At 45.3% G+C, this 23,379-nt stretch overlaps 2 protein-coding genes and 1 long non-coding RNA gene across 4 annotated transcripts; 2 read left to right on the forward strand and 1 right to left on the reverse strand.

Moving 5' to 3' along the window:
* The first annotated feature begins 1,332 nt into the window (after nt 1-1,332).
* On the forward strand, nt 1,333-6,998 carry tstd1 (thiosulfate sulfurtransferase like domain containing 1). Of its 2 annotated transcripts, XR_014392289.1 has the most exons (5): nt 1,333-1,578; nt 2,308-5,760; nt 6,140-6,268; nt 6,503-6,665; nt 6,759-6,998. XR_014392289.1 is itself a non-coding variant. In XM_014198920.3 (4 exons), exons 1-4 carry the CDS (start codon nt 5,706-5,708, stop codon nt 6,811-6,813), a joined length of 402 nt encoding a protein of 133 aa, XP_014054395.1. In that variant the 5' UTR covers nt 5,631-5,705; the 3' UTR covers nt 6,814-6,998. The 2 variants fall into 2 exon arrangements, 1 of the variants encoding a protein (XP_014054395.1); XM_014198920.3 differs by lacking the exon at nt 1,333-1,578 and having other exon boundaries at nt 5,631-5,760.
* Nucleotides 6,999-8,685: 1,687 nt separating this feature from the next.
* Nucleotides 8,686-17,152, reverse strand: LOC145879499 (uncharacterized). Its single transcript, XR_014392290.1, has 3 exons — nt 16,470-17,152; nt 16,225-16,324; nt 8,686-8,816 (listed from the first exon to the last, which is right to left on the reverse strand). It is a non-coding gene; the product is annotated as an uncharacterized LOC145879499 (long non-coding RNA).
* zgc:195212 (DUF4554 domain-containing protein) lies at nt 16,813-23,346 on the forward strand. The gene is made up of 12 exons (XM_082975083.1): nt 16,813-16,926; nt 17,137-17,278; nt 17,376-17,429; nt 17,688-17,800; nt 17,980-18,119; nt 18,222-18,290; nt 18,502-18,697; nt 18,883-19,018; nt 21,129-21,281; nt 21,791-22,452; nt 22,563-22,661; nt 23,140-23,346. Exons 1-10 carry the CDS (start codon nt 16,906-16,908, stop codon nt 22,060-22,062), a joined length of 1,296 nt encoding a protein of 431 aa, XP_082831209.1. The 5' UTR covers nt 16,813-16,905; the 3' UTR covers nt 22,063-22,452; nt 22,563-22,661; nt 23,140-23,346.
* Nucleotides 23,347-23,379: the final 33 nt, after the last annotated feature.

The raw sequence follows: 23,379 nt of genomic DNA on the forward strand, positions 1-23,379 counted from the left end.
CATGGTGCTACCCTACAGAGTGCTGTACAGGTTACTGTAGACCTTATTTGGTGACATGTGGTTATATTTAGTATCGTATTATCTAAAAGTATAACTTTTAAATGTTTTAAGATTTACATTTTTATGAAATTAACTGAGGAGGGTGATCCTCCCTTTCCTCCTCTGAGGAGCCTCCACTGATACATTCCATTTCTTCATACATCAATTATTTACTTGAACTTCAGATAAGCCCCTGCATAACGCCCACTAATAAAGTTACAACTTGTAATATTTTGGGCTTAAGGTAACATGTTGGGGGTAGTATTAGGTAACTACAACTTATAGTCAAGATGATGCGTCATGTTGTGGATTGTAGTAGAACTAGATAACAATAGCACTTCAGGGTATGGTGAGGTGTTGTGTAGCAGTAATATTTGGGGTATAGTACAAGACAAAGGGGAAGTATTGTGTTTTGGGGTGTAGTACAAGACAAAGGGGAAGTATTGTGTTTTGGGGTGTAGGACAAGACAAAGGGAAGTATTGTGTTTGGGGTGTAGTACAAGACAAAGGGGAAGTATTGTGTTTTGGGGTGTAGTACAAGACAAAGGGAAGTATTGTGTTTTGGGGTGTAGTACAAGACAAAGGGGAAGTATTGTGTTTTGGGGTGTAGGACAAGACAAAGGGGAAGCTAGGTGATTCCTGCTCTGATTCTGGTTTCCTGTCTCGCTCTCTGTCTTTCTCAATCAGATGGTATTACTTCTATCATGTCCCAGCTTGTTCACCTTGCCAGCTCTCCTCCATATAAGGACTGGAGTCAAATCTCTGTCCTCCTCCTCCTCTCCTTCAGGTCTGCAACAATGCACACCATGGGGATTGTGACAATAAACATGCATGCTCAAACATTCACTCCCTCTCTCTCTCTCTCTCTCTCTCTCTCTCTCTCTCTCTCTCTCTCTCTCACTCACACACACACACACACACACACACACACACACACACACACACACACACACACACACACCCACACACACACACACACCCACACACAAGCATTCACCCTCACACACGCTGACACACTCTCGTACACACCTGAATGTGAGTATGTGGGTCACATGCTTTAATATGATCTGATGCCAAACTCGTGTTCTATTCACATACATCACACATAGAAATACATGGGCACTTTGTCATACAATGATGTCATGAACAGCCAACACACAATATACCTACAAAAACACACACACAAAAAAAGCCAGCTCAAGCTTGCTACTGATGAGTAAATTGATATGCAAGGAGGGACACAAACGAACAGTACACCATCCCCCCTCCTGAAAGAGCCAAGGAGACCTAGAGAGAGAGAGCGAAAGAGAGAGAAAGAGAAAGAGAGAGCGAGAGAGAGAGAGAGAGAGAGAGAGAGAGAGAAAGGGGCACAGAGGGGAGAAAATGAGGGTGTGTTAAAAAGGAGGGGAAAGTTTGGTGAGCATAAAAGAAGACGCTGATGTGGAGAGAAAGAGAGAGAGAATGTGAGAGTTAAGAAAATAACAAAGAAGAGTGAAGAGTGGAAAGAGACATTAGATATCCTATTATTCTTCAATTCAGGTATAGTAAAAGATCACTACTCGCATTGGTTTGTTTTAGTTTTCTTTCAATTGGTTGCTATGGTGATACATTTGAGAGCATGACTGTTTTAATCTTTCTCACTTTCTCACAACAATGAAAAATATGATGAATGATTGATTAACATAATCAACATCAACTCAGATAAAGCCATACAACAAATTTAATCGTTTAGATTGATGATGTGTTATTCTATGGATGAAAGTATGTGGAAGCTAAAAGGAGGACTAGCATGTGTTGAGAGTACAGCTCGGGTTTCCCACAGATTTGTCTGGCACCCTGCCAACTGAGAAGAGAGCACTAGCTGGTGGATACTTTTTTTTGACTCCTTGAGAATCAGCCTTATTAGTTTATCTCTCTTTGAACCGGTTGTCTTCACAGTACATTATCTCTCTGTGAACCGATTGTCCTACAGTACATTATCTCTCTGTGAACCGATTGTCCTACAGTACATTATCTCTCTGTGAACCAGTTGTCTTCACAGTACATTATCTCTCTGTAAACCGGTTGTCCTACAGTACATTATCTCTCTGTGAACCAGTTGTCCTACAGTACATTATCTCTCTGTGAAACAGTTGTCCTACAGTAAATTATTGTTCTGTATCTTTCTGTCTGTTGTATCCTGTGTCTCCTCCTGTATGGGTTCACACGGTAATAATGTGGTAGTTAATTCCTACTTGTGGTTATAATCTTTCCATTTCTGTCCCACAGAGATGATGTCATTCTGCTGGAATTGGGCGGCTCTGCTCCTTCTACTAGTACTGACCCCTGACCTGCTTCCCACCCACCTCATCAACACCCGACCCCTCCTCGCACACGCCATCCCCACCTCCCCGACGGTCACACACCCCAAGATCCAATATGTTACCGGCGTGGGCTTTGACTACGACGAAGATGACTACACTGAAGCGAAAGCTTCCCATTCCCCTCCCAATTACAGCAAAACCTCATCAGCTTCTACTCTGGTTCCGATGCAGCCCAAGCCCTGTGACTACCACCCCTGCCAGGACAACCAGATTCCCTGCTCCCAGCTCTCTGCCCAGACCGGGTGCCTCTGCCCTGGGCTAAGCGGGGTAGACGAGCCCCCTCACGCTCCACACCTCCAGAAGCTAGTGCCAGGCACTGATGGAGGGGCAGAGGTACGGTGGTGCGCTCCAGCCTCTGTGGTATCTGGATACCGGGTTGTGATCGAAGATCGAAAGGGAGCGCCTCTCCAGTTCAGGGGTGATTCTCGGAGCGGGGTGCTGGGGGAACTAGAGGCAGGTGTCAAGGTGTGTGTGGAGGCAGTGAACATAGCGGGAACTAGTGCCCCCTCGGAGCTCTCCTGCCTCCGCTACGACCCCCCTGAGGCCACCAACCTGGCCCTAAGAGTTGGGGTCATCGGAGGGGGGCTGGGATTTCTCCTGCTCCTCTCCTTGGTCGCCCTGGTCCTCTGGAGGCGACAGACGTGTAAAACAGGGGAAAACTCTGCAGAGGGGCTGGGGAACCCCTCCTACAGCACGGAGGGAACGCTGTGATGCAATTCTGTGTAGCAGAGAATGTAAGAGTAAAGTAACTGGGACAGAGACAAAATGGCTTCCCTCACCAGTGACTCACCAGCACAGGGCTCAGGTTGTTCAGAATCCTGCACTTAGGAATATGGAAATGAAATAATAACTTTTGACTTTTGTGGACTAAATAACCCTAACAAAAGCTTAAGAAGCTTTGTGACTAAAGAGACTGCAGGTTGTTTGCTGGCAAATTAACTTGTGTACAGTGGTGATTTTAACATGTAAATCTTGGTGGGGCATAAAAATGTGATGTGCATGCCAGCAAAGCCATTACACTACACAACACTAAACAATACATTAATTGCACTATAACAGTGACAAACGGTGCCCACAAACTGTTAGGGCCTACATAAAGCTGTCCCAACAGCAGTCCCAACATCTCACCACTGCTACACCTGGCTAACAGCGGAGCCTTGTCTGGCAGCGAAACAGTTCATTCAGCCTCATTTACTGACTTAAAAAAAACATAGCTGATATGGCTGACTTGCTTAAACAAATGCGGTTTCTAATGACAATTGAAATGTACAAACTATGGCATAAGGGGATGACAAGAGGATAAGAGGCAATCCGTAATTTCGATTAAGACATTAATGAGCGAGCTAGGACGGAAGTAGTTAATATAACTCTTTGTTTAGCACTTTTGAAATGTACAGCGACAGAATTCAGAACATAGGCTGTTCTTACAGTGTTCTCCCTGTACACCAAGTCAGAACCATAGGATAAATAAACGGGGTGTATAAGCAGACAGTGAAAGCTCTTACAATATTCAATGATTACATTTCTCTAAAATAGGTTATAGGCTACATGTGCATCACCAGAACAGTAGGCGAAATTAAGAGGTGAAACAAGACCAAATTATTAGGATGAGGCACATGGACTACTAACATCTTACTACACAACATACACTTAGTATTACTTTCTTAGCTACAGTATACATATCTCCCTGGCATATTACATAATTTATGCAGCAGCATACAATACATTTTTGTATGCTGTGCTCAATTGAACAGGAAGGTGGCGCAGCGGTCCTTCGTGGGCAAATTTTGTCATCAAAGTCTGGCATTCTCTGGATTTATGGTGCTTTCAAAACAACTGGGAACTCTGAAAAAAAATCAGGTTGAATCATGATAACGTCATTGATCTTCAAGTCGTAGCTCATGAAAGACGACGGATTTACAATTCCGAGTTGGATGACCGTTCAAAACCTATTTTCCCAGTCGGAGCTTGTTTATTCCCGACTTCCCAGTTGTCTTGATTTCACTGAAGTCAAGTTTTCTCAGTTCCGAGTTAACAGATGTTTTGAGCACGGCACAAATTATGCTTCATTGACAGCCTGGCCAATGTTGAATGTTTATCATTTTAAACTTGGAAAAGAGCCCCTTAATCCCAGATTTCATTGACAGCATGGCCAATGTTGAATGTTTATCATTTTATCACAGCCACTCCACTGAATAGCAGGCTCGTGATTGCTTTGTAATGCTTGCAGTTAGCCACTGTCACTGATTCCTTCCAAACCCCTCATAGTTGAATTTGCGATTTCCAACTTGTTGTGTAATGTTTATGTCCAATGGCCAATGGCCGATGAGTAGATTATCAACTTGATTCATGATGATGACTGCTAGCTAAGATTTTGAAAGTATGATGTTGACATGATCAGTCCAATCAAAGCTACTGTACATATAATGTGATTTGACTTAATTTTAAGGGGATGACTTTGGCCAATGACTGTGGCCAATGACCTTGAGCCTTCTTGGATGGGCACTTCTAATGTAGCTCTATGGCAACACCCAAGGAGCTAGAATTTTCTAGCTCTACCCTTAGACTTGGCGGTGACGTAGTGTCCCCATGAGTGACAGAACACTGAGCCAATCACGCTCTGTATTTTCTGCTGGCTTGCCCTACCACCACAAAAAGCACTGAGCTAGGCTGAACCACCTGCATTTTGGAGCTGCCTTACTCAAGAAAACAAAAAAGAGACCATGTTTGTATGCACGTTTATTAACTCAATCCTAGATCTTTTTTTTAACATTGTTTGCAGACTGATATGTGACACGTATTAATTAATTAAAATAACATGCAAAACAGGAAAGTCAATTTTTTGCCTAAAAATGTGGGGTTCAAAACAGGTAGAGCTCCTGCCCTGAATGACGGGTAGCCACTGCTTGTATACCATTCGATCATGACAGGGAAGAGTTATGGCAGTCGGATTCATGTGTAGAATAAATAAAACTGACTTATGAATAACAAAAGCAATTGTTTTTAGAATAAAAGTGTTTACATAATTTTGCCTGAGTTTGTGTGACTGATTGTTTTTAATGGAAGGAACATAATATGTTGATGAAACTAAATGAATAGTGCTGGAAGTAATAAAAGTGATGTCCTATAACAGTAATGCAACTTTTATTTTGAAACTTGAGTAAGATGAACCGTTGAAGAAGAAGAATCGGTCTGATTGGCTATGGCTACAATACTGTCAAAAGTCCCTCCTTTTTAAGAATTTCGTCCAATGGTTACCGCTCAAACAATCATCTTGGAACGAATGAGGAAATAATGTGATACATGACAATCAATATTCCATTCAAATGCGCACCAGTAAACAAGATGGCAAACTCAGGTAAGTGCGAATGCCACGATTGTATTCTGCATTTACCTTCATTGTGTAGTTCGCAGTGCTGCTAGATCGTTACTGACCATCTGTCTTTGTGAGCCATAATACGACAATACATTGGATCAAATGCCAATCATTGATTTTTGTCGGTGTTACGCCAGGTTGATTTGATAGGCTATGTGGGGTTTGAAAGTGGCTGGGCATGGTATCGTACAGTGACTCAGCACTTTTCTACAGTAATTTTTGGGGGGCAACTTCTGCATTCTCACTGTCTGACTCTGTAGTAGAATACATGTTATTTTCTTACAAGTTTGTTTCCACAAAGAGAGGTTATGGTCAGTGCCAGGAAGCAACATGAAGTTAGCTGTGAATCACCTCTCCACAGATAAGGATATCTCCTACTCTGACCTTAAGGCCCTCCTGACCAAGAGCAACAAGGGTCTTCTGGTGGTTGATGTACGGACAAAAGAGGAGGTAGACAGAGGACACATTCCAGGATCAATCCATATTCCAGGTGAGCTTCAGTCGGAGTCCTGTAGTAAAATTACACTCTCAGGTTCAATTGGAATTTGCTCTCCAGAGTCCAAACCTTTGGAAGCATAATGAACCCCAATTTATATAGGTGTAATTCAGCCAAATATGAGCAAGAAAGGTTTGATTTACTGTTGTCATTGAGCCAGCTATTTTGGTATATTTATTGCGTTCTAAATGGAGTCCTATTGCAAACTTCCTGTATCTCCTCTCCCAGTTGATACAGTGGAGAGTGCCCTAGCGCTGGACCCTGCTGAGTTCCAGGCCAAATACGGGGTGCCCAAACCCCCCCTGGATACCCCTGAGCTGGTGTTTCACTGTCAGATGGGCCGGCGAGGAGGCGTGGCCACAGACAAGGCACGAGGCCTTGGATTCCAAAAGTATGAGTGTACATTGACAGTAATGCTCTGTATACTGTGTTTGTGCCTTGGGATTTTTTTGTAAATGATGACATCTTCCGACTCTCGTTTCAGGGCCGTCAACTATGCCGGAGGATACCAGGAGTGGTCTGAGAAAGAGGGGAGCTAAGTCGCACGATTAGCCTGCATTATGAAAGCAGAGCATAATAACGCACAAATGATGCTCACATTCTGCTGAAACATGAAATTACTAGTATATTTTTTATTACATTTTTCATCACTTGCCTTTTTGCAACTTTTATTTCTTATTACAGGTGTGTTCTATGTATTTTAAAATAAAGATTGTACAATTTGTTTAGTGTTTTTTTTTTTTTAAACCATATTTCCCCATAGAGCTCCACTATTCCCATCTTCTACCTCTACCATGGCTGTAGGCTTGCACTGCTTATTACCTTCAGTAAGTTTCCTCAAACCCGTACCGCTGAAGCTGCACTGTAGCACATAGGGCTTATCCAGGTGATACACATCTACATCCCATAGACATAGAGGGGAAACCCCCGGGTTTGTATGATGGTTGAAATTAGTCTGTTATCGTACATATTGTGTACCGTAGACGGGTGTGTGCCTTTCCAAATCATGTAGTGTGTGTTTTTGCATGATGGTGAAATGCCTTTGTTATCAAATCCCTGAGTGGGTATTCTCCATTATTAACCTCTCCACTAATTTAGCGTAAAGGGGCACCGTAAAAGATCCTCGTCTGAGACTGATTGGTTAACATAGTGGAATTTAGTGATCGTTCCATCTATTGGCTTGCCAATTGAAAAATATGAAATGTAAGTATGATGTTGATTAACGTACAGATTTTGTAGCTAGAGGAATGGCCTCAGAAATACACAGCAAGTTTCTCATACTTGTCTTATATACAGTGATGGAGGTTTGGTTTTGATTTGCACACAGACGTTAGCATATGTGCTCAAGACTGGAAGTCAAGTATATCCCAACATAAAAGCCTGCTATCTATCGTCACTGTGTTTTATCAAAAAGCATTTTATGTAATTGAAAGAATAGAGAAATTGAAAGAACACATTTTGATTTTACATTTTTATCTCCCAAGTTGTTTAGACTTCTGAACATTACTACTATGTCCCCAATGCTGACTGCTCTATTGATAAGTATAAAACTTATCCAAAGATAAAGTAATAATGCTGTGTGGTTAGTTGTGTTTGCATCTTTGTATTTAAAACATCATTTCTCTACATTGAAACAGTAGTATGCTCTCTGTGTGACATATACTGCAGTCCTCTCTTTTACGGTGTGGCAGACATACAGCTGTCAGAGGTATGAATACTACTAGAAGGTATGGAGGACCCAACAACCCGACATCAAGCTGTAACTGAATACATATCTCTCCAGTTCAGTGTTGTCCTCTACTAACATCGTTATCACTCACAGGATGGATCAAATCTCTCTGTTTGACCTGACAAAAACGTATACATCTTGTTAAACGTCATTAAAACTGGTTTATTTAGTTGGATCAATGTGTAATATGTAAATATTTGCTTAAAAACCACAGTACTTCCTATTGTTCTCCCAGTTTATTTTGATTTTGTTGGAATCAAAAGCGAAAACACACATAGTACATGGATGTCTGAATATGAGGGATAAAATGCTTTAATAACAGTGCTTGTGGTAACAACTTTAAAGGCCCTTAACAAACCAAGGCCTGTCGCTATGCAGCTATGCTGTTGCTATGTAAGTGCCCTCTTCAGTCAAGAGGACTCAATTCCCTGAAGGTCCTCCATAGTCACCTGCACCACCTTCACACATAGGTCATGAAGAAGAGTGTTTATACTCAGAACACAACAGAGCACTTTTAGAAGCAGAATTCTATAATGTATAATAACATTTAAATAGTAAAGGCAATCAATACTGATATAACCCATTATAAACTTTGTGGGAATATCAAGTCAAGAACAGAACCCATAGCAAAGGTGTTTGCTTCAAATACATATTTGACCTTTAACCTCTGTGTCTGACCTGTGCGTGGCATGGGTCAGGGTAGTCACAGACGTCCTCTGGGAACACAGTGCGCATCAACTGCTTCAGCTCTGATGGGTAGACATAAGTGGGATGGCCACCGTCACCCTTCTGGCAGCCCACCCCATGGTGATACTGTATGGGGTAAAGGGGAGATGTATGGGAGAGTCAAGTGCAGTGCTCACTGGTCAAAAATCCCTGACCTCAATGCATCAGTCATTCACACTAACTCACACACACATTTATATTTTAGTCAGTTAGCAGACGCTCTTATCTAGAGTGACTTACAGTTAGTGCATTCATCTTAAGATAGCTAGGTTGCACAATCACATATCTCAGTCGTAGTACGTACATTTTTCCTCAATAAAGTAGTTATCAGCAAAGTCGGCGCTAGTGAGGGGAAAAAAAGTCAAGTGTGAGCGTTAGTTCATTTTTTACGTGGGGTTGGGGGCGGGGACTGTGGGATGCTCTTTGAAGAGGAAAGGTTTCAGATGCTTTCAGAAGATGGGCAGGGACTCTGCTGTTCTAGCTTCAGGGGGAATCTGGTTCCACAATTGGGGTGCCAGGACAGAGAAGAGCTTGGACTGGGCTGAGCGGAAGCTTCCCTCCTGTAAGGGTGGGAAGGCCAAGAGACCAAAGATGGCAGACTCAGGTTGGGGTGAAGGGTTTGAGCATAGCCTGAAGGTAGGGAGGGGCCGTTCCTCTTGCTGCTCTGTAGGCAAGTACCACGGTCTTGTTGGATGTGAGCTTCGACTGGAAGCCAGTGGAGTGTGCCGAGGAGCGGGTGACATGGGAGAGCTCGGTAAGATTTAACACCAGGCGGGCTGCAAGATTGATGGCACAAGCGAGGAGCCCAGCCAACAGTAAGTCCAGACGAGAGATGACAAGTGCCTGGATTAGGACCTGCGTCGCTTTCTGTGTGAGGTAGGGTCGTACTCGCCACCTCCGGTCTCTACGGATGTTGTAGAGCATGAACCTGCAGGAGCGATATTTGCAGAGAACAACAGGGTGATGTCCAGGGTCACGCCAAGGTTCTTTGCACTCTGGGAGGGGGACACCGTGGATTTGTCAACCGTGATGGAGAGGTCTTGGAGCGGGCAGGCCTTCCCCAGGAGGAAGAGCAGTTCCATCTTGCCGAGGTTGAGCTTGAGGTGGTGTGACGATATACACGCTGAGATATCTGCCAGGCACGCAGAGATGCGTGTCGCCACCCAGGTGTCAGAAGGGGGGAAGGAGAAAAGTAGTTGAGTGTCATCCACATACAGTGTATTCGTAAAGTATTCAGACCCCTTGTCTTTTTCCACATTTTGTTACGTTACAGACTTATACTAAAATTGATTAAATTATTTTCCTCATTAATTTACACCAAATACCCCATAATGACAAAGAAAAAAAAGGTTTTTAGAAATTTTTGCAAATGTATTAAAAATAAAAAACTGAAATACCTTATTTACATAAGTATTCAGACCCTTTTCTATGAGACTCGTAATTGAGCTCAGGTGCAGCCTGTTTCCATTGATCATCCTGAGAGGTTTCTACAACTTGATTGGAGTCCACCTGTGGTAAATTCAATTGATTGGACATGATTTGGAAAGGCATACACCTGTCTATATAAGGTCCCACAGTTGACAGAGCAAAAACCAAGCCATGAGGTCGAAGGAATTGTCCATAGAGCTCCGAGACAGGATTGTTATGAGGCACAGATCTGGGGAAACTCCGCTTGGAGTTTGCCAAAAGGACTACCAGACCATGAGAAACAAGATTCTATGGTCTGATGAAACCAAGATGGAATTTTGGCCTGAAAGCCAAGCGTCACGTCTGGAGGAAACCTGGCACAATCCCTACGTTGAAGCATGATGGTGGCAGCATCATGCTGTGGGGATGTTTTTCAGCGGCAGGGACTGGGAGACTAGCCAGGATCGAGGAAAAGATCCTTGATGAAAACCTGCTCCAGAGTGCTTAGGACCTCAGACTGGGGTGAAGGTTCACCTTCCAACAGGACAATGACCCTAAGCACACAGCCAAGACAACGCAGGTGTGGCTTCTGGACAGGTGTCTGAATATCTTTGAGTGTCCTAGCCAGAGCCCGGACTTGAACCCGATCGAACATCTCTGGAGACCTGAAAATAGCAATGCAGAGAAAAAAATGGGAGAAACTCCCCAAATACAGCTGTGCCAAGCTTGTAGCGTCATACCCAAGATGACTTGAGCCTGTAATCGCTGCCAAAGGTGCTTCAACAAAATACTGAGTAAAGGGTCTGAATATTTATGTAAATGTGATATTTCCGGGGTTTTTTATAATACATTTAATTTCAATTTTTTTTATTATAAATTTGCGCAAATTTCTACAAACGTGTTTTTGCTTTGTCATTATGGGGTATTGTGTCTAGATTGACGAGGACTATTTCATCCATTTTAGAATAAGGCTGTAACTTAACAAAATGTGGAAAAAGTTAAGGGGTATGAATACTTTCCAAATGCACTGTAGCAATGATAGGAGAGAGCATTCAATTTATAATCAAGCCGAGTGACTTGGTGTATAGAGAGAAGAGGAGAGGGCCTAGAACCGAGCCCTGGGGGACACCAATAGTGTGAGTACGTGGTGCAGACACAGATCCTCTCCATGTCACCTAGTAGGAGCAGCCTGCCAGGTATGATGCAATCCAAGAGTGTGCAGTGCCTGAGACACCCAGCCCTGTAGAGCCTGACACCTCGATCACACCGACAGTGTCATTGCATTTTGGTACACCAGAAACACATTCATTTTCAATGGAATGCTGTGTTTGCCTTGCAGCATTGCGTTGTAGAGGCAGTTACAGTGCGTTATGTGAGGTCCATAGGTTTGATTTATCGAACGTCTGCGTCAAACTGTATGTGCAGACAGCTTGACAGAAATGGTAGCAGAAGGTGAATGTTGAACTTTTGTTGCACACATATCCAGATTATGCTACGTACCATTTTGCGCAATGACGCTGTAGGCGTACAGCTATTGTATGCAATAATCATGTGCCAGTGAACCTAAACTTGAGTCATACTGTTAGCACTGAGGCGGTTTGCCCTTGTAGTCCACCGTGTGCAGCGCCTCTGTGCTATCAGCTCAAACATAAATATCACTGGCATGTCTACCTCTGATAAACCTCCAAGTAAAACAATAAAAACAACAAGAATCCCAGAAAACGTTTTAAAAATAGGCCCAGATTAACATATGTAGCCTAAGAAACAAGGTTCATGAAATCGATAACTTGCTAGTAACAGATAACATCCAGACAGCACCCCCGGTTTGGAGCGAGCAGTCGCACTACTCTTCGCTCCACAGGTAATATTACACTTCACTACATTACAACGGCTTGATTTGTTTGATCTGAGCAATTCTTCTTAGCTAGCTACATAGCCGTCTTTATATCAAAGATAATTGTGTAGTTTTAGAGTAATTGAGTAATTATCGAGGCTAGCTATCTTCGTCCTCCTAACGTAGTCAACACTCCTAGCTGCTAGCTAGCTAGTCATCACTGCTAGCTAGCCAACTTCTACCGACTAGCAGCACTGTAGAAACTATTACATTACAACGTAACGACTTGATTAGTGTGGTGTTAGTGTTAGTTAGCCAGCTACATAGTTGTCTTTGCTGTCTCTGTATCTAAGATAGTTGTGTAGTTTGAGTAATTATCGAGGTGAGCTAGCCAGACGCGGCGCCAGACTTAGTCAACACACCTAGTCATCATTAACCCACTGCTAGCTAGCCAACCGTTACCGACTAGCAGCGCTGTAGATACTAATACTTTACAACGGAACGATTTGACTAGTGTAGTGTTAGCTAGCTAGCTACTTAGTTGTCTTTGTCATAGCTTGATAATTGTGTAGTTTAGTACTTACCGAGGTTAGCTAGCCAGCCATCGAGGTCAGCTAGCCAGCTATTTCCGTCCCCCGCGACGCCATTTTTCCTAACCCAGCCAACTATTACCGACGAGCAGCATTGTAGAAACTAAATACATACAAGGAACGTCTTGATTAGTGTTATGTTAGCTAGCTAGCTACAAAGTTGCTTTGTATCATGACAAGGTGTAGTACTGAAACCATCGAGGTTACCTAGCCAGCTACACGTTCAAAGTCAACAACGCAGCCACTGCTAGCTAGCCTACTCCACCAGCCAGCAGTACTGTATCATTTTAGTCAATAAGATTTTTGCAACGTAAGCTTAACTTTCTGAACATTCGAGACGTGTGGTCCACTTGTCAGTCCAATCTCCTTTGCATTAGCGTAGCCTCTTCTGTAGCTTGTCTACTATGTGTCTGTCAATCCCTGTTCTCTCCCCTCTGCACAGGCCATACAAACGCTCCACACCGCGTGGCCGCTGCCACTCTAACCTGGTGGTCCCAGCGCGCACGACCCACGTGGAGTTCCAGGTCTCCGGCAGCCTCTGGAACTGCCGGTCTGCGGCCAACAAGGCTGAGTTCATCTCAGCCTATGCTACCCTCCAGTCCCTAGACTTCCTGGCGCTGACGGAAACATGGATTACCACAGATAACACTGCTACTCCTACTGCTCTCTCCTCGTCTGACTACGTGTTCTCGCATACCCCTAGAGCATCGAGCCAGCGGGGTGGTGGCACTGGAATCCTCATCTCTCCCAAGTGGACATTCTCTCTTTCTCCCCTGACCCATCTGTCTTTCTCCTCATTTGAATTCCATGCTGTCACAGTTACCAGCCCTTTCAACCTTAACATCCTTATCATTTATCGCCCTCCAGGTTCCCTTGGAGAGTTCATCAATGAGCTTGACGCCTTGATAAGTTCCTTTCCTGAGGATGGCTCACCTCTCACAGTTCTGGGTGACTTTAACCTCCCCACGTCTACCTTCGACTCATTCCTCTCTGCCTCCTTCTTTCCACTCCTCTCCTCTTTCGACCTCACCCTCTCACCTTCCCCCCCTACTCACAAGGCAGGCAATACGCTTGACCTCATCTTTACTAGATGCTGTTCTTCCACTAATCTCATTGCAACTCCCCTCCAAGTCTCCGACCACTACCTTGTATCCTTTTCCCTCTCGCTCTCATCCAACACTTCTCACTCTGCCCCTACTCGGATGGTATTGCGCCGTCCCAACCTTCGCTCTCTCTCTCCCGCTACTCTCTCCTCTTCCATCCTATCATCTCTTCCCTCTGCTCAAACCTTCTCCAACCTATCTCCTGACTCTGCCTCCTCAACCCTCCTCTCCTCCCTCTCTGCATCCTTTGATTTCCTCTGTCCCCTATCCTCCAGGCCGGCTCGGTCCTCCCCTCCTGCTCCGTGGCTCGACGACTCACTGCGAGCTCACAGAACAGGGCTCCAGGCAGCCGAGCGGAAATGGAGGAAAACTCGCCTCCCTGCGGACCTGGCATCCTTTCACTCCCTCCTCTCTACATTTTCCTCTTCTGTCTCTGCTGCTAAAGCCACTTTCTACCACTCTAAACTCCAAGCATCTGCCTCTAACCCTAGGAAGCTCTTTGCTACCTTCTCCTCCCTCCTGAATCCTCCTCCCCCTCCCCCCCCCCCTCCTCCCTCTCTGCGGATGACTTCGTCAACCATTTTGAAAAGAAGGTTGACGACATCCGATCCTCGTTTGCTAAGTCAAACGACACCGCTGGTCCTGCTCACACTGCCCTACCCTGTGCTTTGACCTCTTTCTCCCCTCTCTCCAGATGAAATCTCGCGTCTTGTGACGGCCGGCCGCCCAACAACCTGCCCACTTGACCCTATCCCCTCCTCTCTTCTCCAGACCATTTCCGGAGACCTTCTCCCCTACCTCACCTCGCTCATCAACTCATCCTTGACCGCTGGCTACGTCCCTTCCGTCTTCAAGAGAGCGAGAGTTGCACCCCTTCTGAAAAAACCTACACTCGATCCCTCCGATGTCAACAACTACAGACCAGTATCCCTTCTTTCCTTTCTCTCCAAAACTCTTGAACGTGCCGTCCTTGGCCAGCTCTCTTGCTATCTCTCTCAGAATGACCTTCTTGATCCTAATCAGTCAGGTTTCAAGACTGGGCATTCAACTGCTCTTCTCTGTGTCACGGAGGCTCTCCGCACTGCTAAAGCTAACTCTCTCTCCTCTGCTCTCATCCTTCTAGACCTATCTGCTGCCTTTGATACCGTGAACCATCAGATCCTCCTCTCCACCCTCTCCGAGCTGGGCATCTCCAGCGCGGCCCACGCTTGGATTGCGTCCTACCTGACAGGTCGCTCCTACCAGGTGGCGTGGCGAGAATCTGTCTCCGCACCACGTGCTCTCACCACTGGTGTCCCCCAGGGCTCTGTTCTAGGCCCACTCCTATTCTCGCTATACACCAAGTCACTTGGCTCTGTCATATCCTCACATGGTCTCTCATATCATTGCTATGCAGATGACACACAATTAATCATCTCCTTTCCCCCTTCTGACAACCAGGTGGCGAATCGCATCTCTGCATGTCTGGCAGACATATCAGTGTGGATGACGGATCACCACCTCAAGCTGAACCTCGGCAAGACGGAGCTGCTCTTCCTCCCGGGGAAGGACTGCCCGTTCCATGATCTCGCCATCACGGTTGACAACTCCCTTGTGTCCTCCTCCCAGAGTGCTAAGAGCCTCGGCGTGACCCTGGACAACACCCTGTCGTTCTCCACTAACATCAAGGCGGTGACCCGATCCTGTAGGTTCATGCTCTACAACATTCGCAGAGTACGACCCTGCGCAGGTCCTAATCCAGGCACTTGTCATCTCCCGTCTGGATTACTGCAACTCGTTGTTGGCTGGGCTCCCTGCCTGTGCCATTAAACCCCTCCAACTCATCCAGAACGCCGCAGCCCGTCTGGTGTTCAACCTTCCCAAGTTCTCTCACGTCACCCCGCTCCTCCGCTCTCTCCACTGGCTTCCAGTCGAAGCTCGCATCCGTTACAAGACCATGGTGCTTGCCTACGGAGCTGTGAGGGGAACGGCACCTCCGTACCTTCAGGCTCTGATCAGGCCCTACACTCAAACAAGGGCACTGCGTTCATCCACCTCTGGCCTGCTCGCCTCCCTACCTCTGAGGAAGCACAGTTCCCGCTCAGCCCAGTCAAAACTGTTCGCTGCTCTGGCACCCCAATGGTGGAACAAGCTCCCTCACGACGCCAGGACAGCGGAGTCAATCACCACCTTCCGGAGACACCTGAAACCCCACCTCTTTAAGGAATACCTAGGATAGGATAAAGTAATCCTTCTAACCCCCCCCCCCCTTAAAACATTTAGATGCACTATTGTAAAGTGGTTGTTCCACTGGATATTATAAGGTGAATGCACCAATTTGTAAGTCGCTCTGGATAAGAGCGTCTGCTAAATGACTTAAATGTAAATGTAAATATACTGAAACTCACTTAGATAATATCTTTGATTATACAGTGGTGTCAATTCGTCGTGCGTGGTCACACATGTACACATGGATTTTGGGTTATAGATGTGTGGTAGTAGAGCATTGGCCTGAGGGCACACTCCATAATAAATACAAATACACACAATTAATGCTGTGATACAATCAGCATCTCCCTCACCAGTTTCCGCTGAATGCATTTGTAGGCCTTTTTCCGCCGTGCGTGGTCACTCCTAGGGCGCGAAGCAGCGCGGAGCAGTGGTGCCACCCACAGAGGTATTCTGCAGGGAGTAAAGGAGAGAAGCAGTTAAGGATGGAAAAGAGAGAAGTGTAATTAGACTACACAACACACATAAACAGACCAGAGTTGCAAGAGTTGGCCTATAATGAAAGCAAATCACCATTCGGTAGTATATCAAGTTTTACCCAAATGTCTGGCAGTGAGTCATGTAGGTGTCCATGGTTGTCACGGAGTAAGCGTGCATTTTCATATACTCATTTAAAAGCATGTTATTGTCCCTTGACCCTTTGATGACCCACAATGATAGGGCTGATTTTTTAAATGGATGAAACCACCCCTGAACACAATGTGTCATATACTGAATTAAACTGTTGTTATTTTAAATAAACTCGGGATTTGTCATTTGAAAATATTGCAGGATGAGATGACGGGATGCGGGACAGCAAGATGCGCGTTGCGCGTGCCTCAAACCGAAGCGCATCCATTTGTGGCGCGAGATTTCAATCCGAAAGGATCAAAGGCGCAAATGTCTTGAAGTCTGTCAAGCCGCTTTTACGGAACGTCTGACACGTTTCACCACACCTGTCTCCTCTCTGCTAGGGACGGGAACTCTCAGTGAAGATGATGAAACATATACAACAGGTGCATTTTTGGAAATATAAAGATAAACCGAAATTGACCGCTTTCTCTTGTCTAGTTAGCTAGCTAGCCACAGTTTTCACTTCCATGCGGCTAGCTAGCTAGCTAACGCCACACAACCAACCTCTAGTACGGGAAGATGTGGATTTTCTTCAGCTATCACAATGTGTCTTTGAGTTTAGTTATCCCAAATAGTCGTTTGTTTTGTGTTAGGTTTTACGATCACTGATGTTGCTTGCCCGTTGGGGGAGAGAACGGCTAGAAAAGTCCTTAGTCGTAGATAGAGGGGGACTACTGGTCCTGTTGTGGGCCGCGCCCTGCCAGCCACCCAGCGGCCAGGTGGTCAACTGCACAGGTATGGACAGGTCTGAATTACCTAGAAGCTTTTATAAATCATAAAAAAACATGAGGTTAAACTAGCCGTGGGTCTAGCTAATGTGTTATTTGTACAGTTGCAGTTGCAGGACCCTGGTGCTCAGGAGTCACAGTGAAAGAAGTCCAACAAGGTGGGTTCTGAACTACGAAGGGTATGAATAATTTAGACACATGGTAGTACTTGTAGTACACAGAAGGTTGAGAAAAGTTGGTCCTGTTTTGGGTTGACTTAGGGTCTCACACACACACACACACACAGCTGTGCCCACAGTTTGTGCATAGGCTCTTTAGTAAATGTGCGAAGTCATGCCCTTTAATGAGTCTTGGCTTTCTGTCTGTTTTCCAACTGAGTTCCGGTGTTTATCCTCCTCTCTAATGGATTGTGTTAGAGTTCTGGCAGAGACTGGGCCCCTCTGCCTCCCACTGCCCTGACCCAGACCCAGAGGAACTGTGTGACTTCACCGAAAACTACGGCCCTCTCCACTTCCTTCTGTCCTTCCAGGTGGGTGAACTACAGTACCCACCAGGCTTAGTCAGTTGACAATAGACAAGAGAGTATCTCCACAAAATAGTGTACTGCACAATTTTAATTTTAGCCACCACACAGAGCACAGTGAGCAACTGAAGTAACTCAATGGAAAGGTGTGACACTGAGTGGGGTATGTGTCCTTTATTCTCCAGATCAGTGAGGTGAAACTGGACAGATGTACGGTGTGGTCACACACAGAGGGCTTCTTGCACAAACTGAGCCTGACTAACGCAGGGGTGAAAATTCACCTCAAATTGAAATTGGAAGGAGAAACATACCAGAGAATTTTTAGGTATATTCTCATTCTGTTGTTACTGCCACTGAATATATTTCATGTGTGTGTATTGTGGAATAATATTATGTTATTCATGTGTTTTACTCTGGTTTTTCTTAGTGGGAAGGCAGAGAGACTCGCCCTGAAGGACCAGACTGTGATCATGGACGTTGCTTCTTCTATCACGCAGTCAGCATTAGTCCCATGTCTCTTGTCATTGTATAGGTTGGAGAAACAGTTGACCTCTTTTACTCACAGTACATCATATTGTAATGATGTGTGTGTGTGTGTGTGTGTGTGTGTGTGTGTGTGTGTGTGTGTGTGTGTGTGTGTGTGTGTGTGTGTGTGTGTGTGTGTGTGTGTGTGTGTGTGTGTGTGTGTGTGTGTGTTGGTCCTGCAGGCCTCCCATGTCAGTAGGAGCAGGCCAGTGGTGCCAGCGAGTCCACCCTGTATTAGGAGGTGGGTTACCTCTACTTATCCCGCCTGAGGCCATGGAGAGAGGCCTGTATGGGGAGCTGCACCTCCTACCAGTCACTGTTCTCACTCCCTGTGTGTTGCAGTACCCCAACCTGGCAACCAGAGTAACGCGCATACAGATATCCTTTATCTATCACACACACACACCTTCACTCTCATTCCTGTGTTATGTCTTGCGTGTTATGTATTCATATCCCCTTGCCTCGGGGGCTAGTTGTTTAGATAAGGCCATTTGAAAGATGTCTGAGTAGTGACAGTAGACCCTTATTCCTACTGAACCATCAGTCTTTAACCCCAGTGGTACGTGCTGCTGTACAGCCCCAGTAACCTTCCCCTGCTGGGGCCCTCAGCCTTCCTACAGCAGCTGCCTGCCTGTCTGGCCCTGGAGGGGCTGGGTCTCTCTGGGCTTACCTGTACCCCAACACACTCCACCACCTCAGGTACTGCGATGAGCAAAATATTAAATAATACATCACATTTGATTTGTTTATCTAGTGATGATAAAGTGTTTTATATATACACTGCTCAAAAAAATAAAGGGAACACTTAAACAACACAATGTAACTCCAACTCAATCACACTTCTGTGAAATCAAACTGTCCACTTAGGAAGCAACACTGATTGACAATAAATGTCACATGCTGTTGTGCAAATGGAATAGAGGTGGGAATTATAGGCAATTAGCAAGACACCCCCAATAAAGGAGTGGTTCTGCAGGTGGGGACCACAGACCACTTCTCAGTTCCTATGCTTCCTGGCTGATGTTTTGGTCACTTTTGAATGCTGGCGGTGCTTTCACTCTAGTGGTAGCATGAGAAGGAGTCTACAACCCACACAAGTGGCTCAGGTAGTGCCGCTCATCCAGGATGGCACATCAATGCGAGCTGTGGCAAGAAGGTTTGCTGTGTCTGTCAGCGTAGTGTCCAGAGCATGGAGGCGCTACCAGGAGACAGGCCAGTACATCAGGAGACGTGGAGGAGGCCGTAGGAGTGCAACAACCCAGCAGCAGGACCGCTACCTCCGCCTTTGTGCAAGGAGGAGCAGGAGAAGCACTGCCAGAGCCCTGCAAAATGACCTCCAGCAGGCCACAAATGTGCATGTGTCTGCTCAAACGGTCAGAAACAGACTCCATGAGGGTGGTATGAGGGCCCGACGTCCACAGGTGGGGTTTGTGCTTACAGCCCAACACCGTGCAGGACATTTGGCATTTGCCAGAGAACACCAAGATTGGCAAATTCGCCACTGGCGCCCTGTGCTCTTCACAGATGAAAGCAGGTTCACACTGAGCACATGTGACAGACGTGACAGAGTCTGGAGACGCCGTGGAGAATGTTCTGCTGCCTGCAACATCCTCCAGCATGACCGGTTTGGCGGTGGGTCAGTCATGGTGTGGGGTGGCATTTCTTTGGGGGGCCGCACAGCCCTCCATGTGCTCGCCAGAGGTAGCCTGACTGCCATTAGGTACCGAGATGAGATCCTCAGACCCCTTGTGAGACCATATGCTGGTGCGGTTGGCCCTGGGTTCCTCTTAATGCAAGACAATGCTAGACCTCATGTGGCTGGAGTGTGTCAGCAGTTCCTGCAAGAGGAAGGCATTGATGCAATGGACTGGCCCGCCCGTTCCCCAGACCTGAATCCAATTGAGCACATCTGGGACATCATGTCTCGCTCCATCCACCAACGCCACGTTGCACCACAGACTGTCGAGGAGTTGGAGGATGCTTTAGTCCAGGTCTGGGAGGAGATCCCTCAGGAGACCATCCGCCACCTCATCAGGAGCATGCCCAGGCGTTGTAGGGAGGTCATACAGGCACGTGGAGGCCACACACACTACTGAGCCTCATTTTGACTTGTTTTAAGGACATTACATCAAAGTTGGATCAGCCTGTAGTGTGGTTTTCCACTTTAATTTTGAGTGTGACTCCAAATCCAGACCTCCATGGGTTGATAAATTGGATTCCATTGATTATTTTTGTGTGATTTTGTTGTCAGCACATTCAACTATGTAAAGAAAAAAGTATTTAATAAGATTATTTCTTTCATTCAGATCTAGGATGTGTTGTTTAAGTGTTCCCTTTATTTTTTTGAGCAGTATATATCTATTTTTTATCTAAGAATATTGTTATAACATAGACACAATGTAAAACATGTCCTGATACACAGGTTAAATACCTACTCCTTGCAGTGAGGGATTGAGTCAGGTTTGGACAATTGTTTTGCAAATACTGTTCAGTATTTGCATTCACCGATGACTATATGGGGCATGAACTACATTTCCATAATTTAGCATTGAGTAGGCGTGACTATGCAAAGACGTGTTCGGTGCATGTTGCCTATTATTATCATCAGCATGACCTAAATATTTAGAAACGATGACATCCAGTCCACTGAACACGGCTTGTTATGTATGCATTATTATGTTCAGACTAGGGTCTTGCGGACAAACTCATTTACTGTGTGATGACGCTAACAATCCATCTGCTAATTTCAAACAGCCATTCTTTCAACACTGTCTTACATTAACGTTACTTTGCTACCACCTCTCAACAGATCCACTCTGCAGTGACACTGTGTACAGTATAGACAGAGCACAGTGTCAGGAAACTGAGCCAGAATGGATCCCCGCTGTGGATCAGAACCTCTCTCTGTTCCTGTTCCTCCAGCACAGTGACCCCTTCCACTCCCAGCTCTCTGACTTCATGGGTGAGGAAATAAACTCAACAAACAAAAGCTGTGGTTTAAGTACCCTGACTGATGAAGCTGTGGTTCACTCAAGGAGAAAATGAGTCTATGTCTTACCACAGGCTTGTTTCACTCAGTGTCAACACAATATGATTTAACAGACAGTTACAGCTCACTGTGCTCAGGAGGTAGGAAGCAGACCACAGTCAAACTCCTGTTTGTCTCTTAGTTTAAATGATTGGAGTGGAGTTTAAATGTAAAACCCAATGTTGCATTATAGTGTTCTGATGTTATAAGTAATCAAAAGAACAACACCGTTGGAGTGGCATATTTGTGATTACCCTTAAACCACGTGCATGACCTGTCAGCAGCCTTTCTTTAGAAGACCAATTCGGTGACCTCATTGTTATTTTAATCGTGCATTCTAACATTCGAAGCAATTGTGGTTCACTCCAGGGTGACATTGAAATATCAATTTACATTGTCTCTCATCACAGTGGTTTGGCTGAAAGTTTAATGTCTTCCTGCAGCCAGCGAGGAGCTGTTAGAGCTCCACCTGGAGGATGTGTTGAGGTACAACAGGGAGGCAGTGACAGCAGCCCTGAACACACTGCTGCAGAGCACGCTGAAAGACCAGCAGCTGAGAGACAAGGCAAGTGCTCTGTACTCGGAGTCTATACACACTCACTCACTTACCTACACAGGCACACACACACACACAAACACACATACACAAAGTAAAGCACTATGTACTCTGACTATACACATTGCACAAAATTCACTATCAGAGATTCTCTTCTAATCATTATAGGTTTGGGAAATGCCATACACATGTACATGTTTGGACGACTTTCTGTCTCTCTGCCTGTCTTTCTCTCTGTCTGTCTCTCTTGCCTGTCTGTCTGTCTCTGTCTGTTTTTTTCTCTGTGTGTCTGTCAGTCTCTCTGCCTACCTACCTGTCTGTCTGTCTGTCTCTCTGTTGATATGTCTGTTTCTGTGTGTCGGTCTGCCTGCCTGTTGGTCTGCCGGTCTCTCGGTCGGTCTTCCTGTCTGTCGATCTGCCTGTCTGTCGGTCTGTCAGGCTCAGGAGAAGATGTGCTCTGCCCTGTGGGTGATGCTGAGATCTATAGGCTGTGTGGTGAGCAGCAGCACCAACATGGAGTTCAGAGCTGCCTGTCTGGACCGCATGATGGTAGCTACATAACTACTGCAATTACTGTACTGTGAAAGAGCCTAAACAATACATTTTGATCGATTTCACAGTATATGACGTGTGTGTGTGTGTGTGTGTGTGTGTGTTAGGTGCAGGACACCTATGAGCTGTCAGCCTCTCTCCATGAGTCTCTACAGAGAGTCACAGCTGGCCGTGTAGTGCCTAGTGGCAGGTGTTACTGGGGACAGGTCAGTGGGATGTGAATCCAGAGTGTTGAGTTGAGTCCAGCGTATTATACTAGGGCCCTGTGTTTTGCACAATCATGTGACATAGCAAGATTTTATCCTGTATTTTAAGCCTTATACAGAAATTTGAATTACACCAAAAAATAAAGCAATTGTCTGAGGATGGTGCTGGACCATCTGACATACAAAGAAAAGGGGACAGTGATGAAAAAGCTTTAAATAAAGGTTCAAATCCAGGCATGCCACTTATGATACAGTATTTGTGGAAGTCCACTAATAAATCATGCCATGTAAACAATTTATAATATGATATGTTGTGTTGTGATAAGTGGCCAAGTCTAACACTATGGCTGTGTTACTGCTTTGAAATATTCTAGATTGTGCTGGACTTGAGTTCAGTATTATAAATACCCTTGTAGCCATGGCTAGGGTATGTGAGCATATGATTTACTAGTCCTGTTTTTACCACTGTGTTCCTTAGGCGGACACGCTCACCTGCAGCAGACCTTCCAAGAACTTTGCAAGTGGAAATGAAATCTGAACATGCTGACGTTTCGTTCTCTTGTATCATAACGGTCAATTAATTGTTTTTGTTTTGTATTATATATTGTGATATTTATTAAGTGCGATATAAATATGTATGTTTCTATGATATGAATGTAAATTAAAACTAAGATACAGCGAGACATATTTTTTCCATTTCTTTTTTCCTCTGTATTCA

The sequence above is a fragment of the Salmo salar genome, chromosome 05, assembly GCF_965601325.2.
Source record: "Salmo salar chromosome 05, fSalSal1, whole genome shotgun sequence".
NCBI classification, from domain to species: Eukaryota; Metazoa; Chordata; class Actinopteri; order Salmoniformes; family Salmonidae; genus Salmo; species Salmo salar.

What these genes read in the sequence shown, in the direction of transcription:
- tstd1 (XM_014198920.3), top strand. Translation starts at nt 5,706, where the DNA reads ATGACAATCAATATTCCATTCAAATGCGCACCAGTAAACAAGATGGCA. An exon ending in AAACAAGATGGCAAACTCAG is followed by an intron (nt 5,761 to 6,139) that starts GTAAGTGCGAAT and finishes ACCTCTCCACAG; the next exon opens with ATAAGGATATCTCCTACTCT. An exon ending in CGAGGCCTTGGATTCCAAAA is followed by an intron (nt 6,666 to 6,758) that starts GTATGAGTGTAC and finishes CTCTCGTTTCAG; the next exon opens with GGCCGTCAACTATGCCGGAG.
- zgc:195212 (XM_082975083.1), top strand. Translation starts at nt 16,906, where the DNA reads ATGATGAAACATATACAACAG. An exon ending in TGATGAAACATATACAACAG is followed by an intron (nt 16,927 to 17,136) that starts GTGCATTTTTGG and finishes GTTTTGTGTTAG; the next exon opens with GTTTTACGATCACTGATGTT. An exon ending in GTTGCTTCTTCTATCACGCA is followed by an intron (nt 18,291 to 18,501) that starts GTCAGCATTAGT and finishes TTGGTCCTGCAG; the next exon opens with GCCTCCCATGTCAGTAGGAG.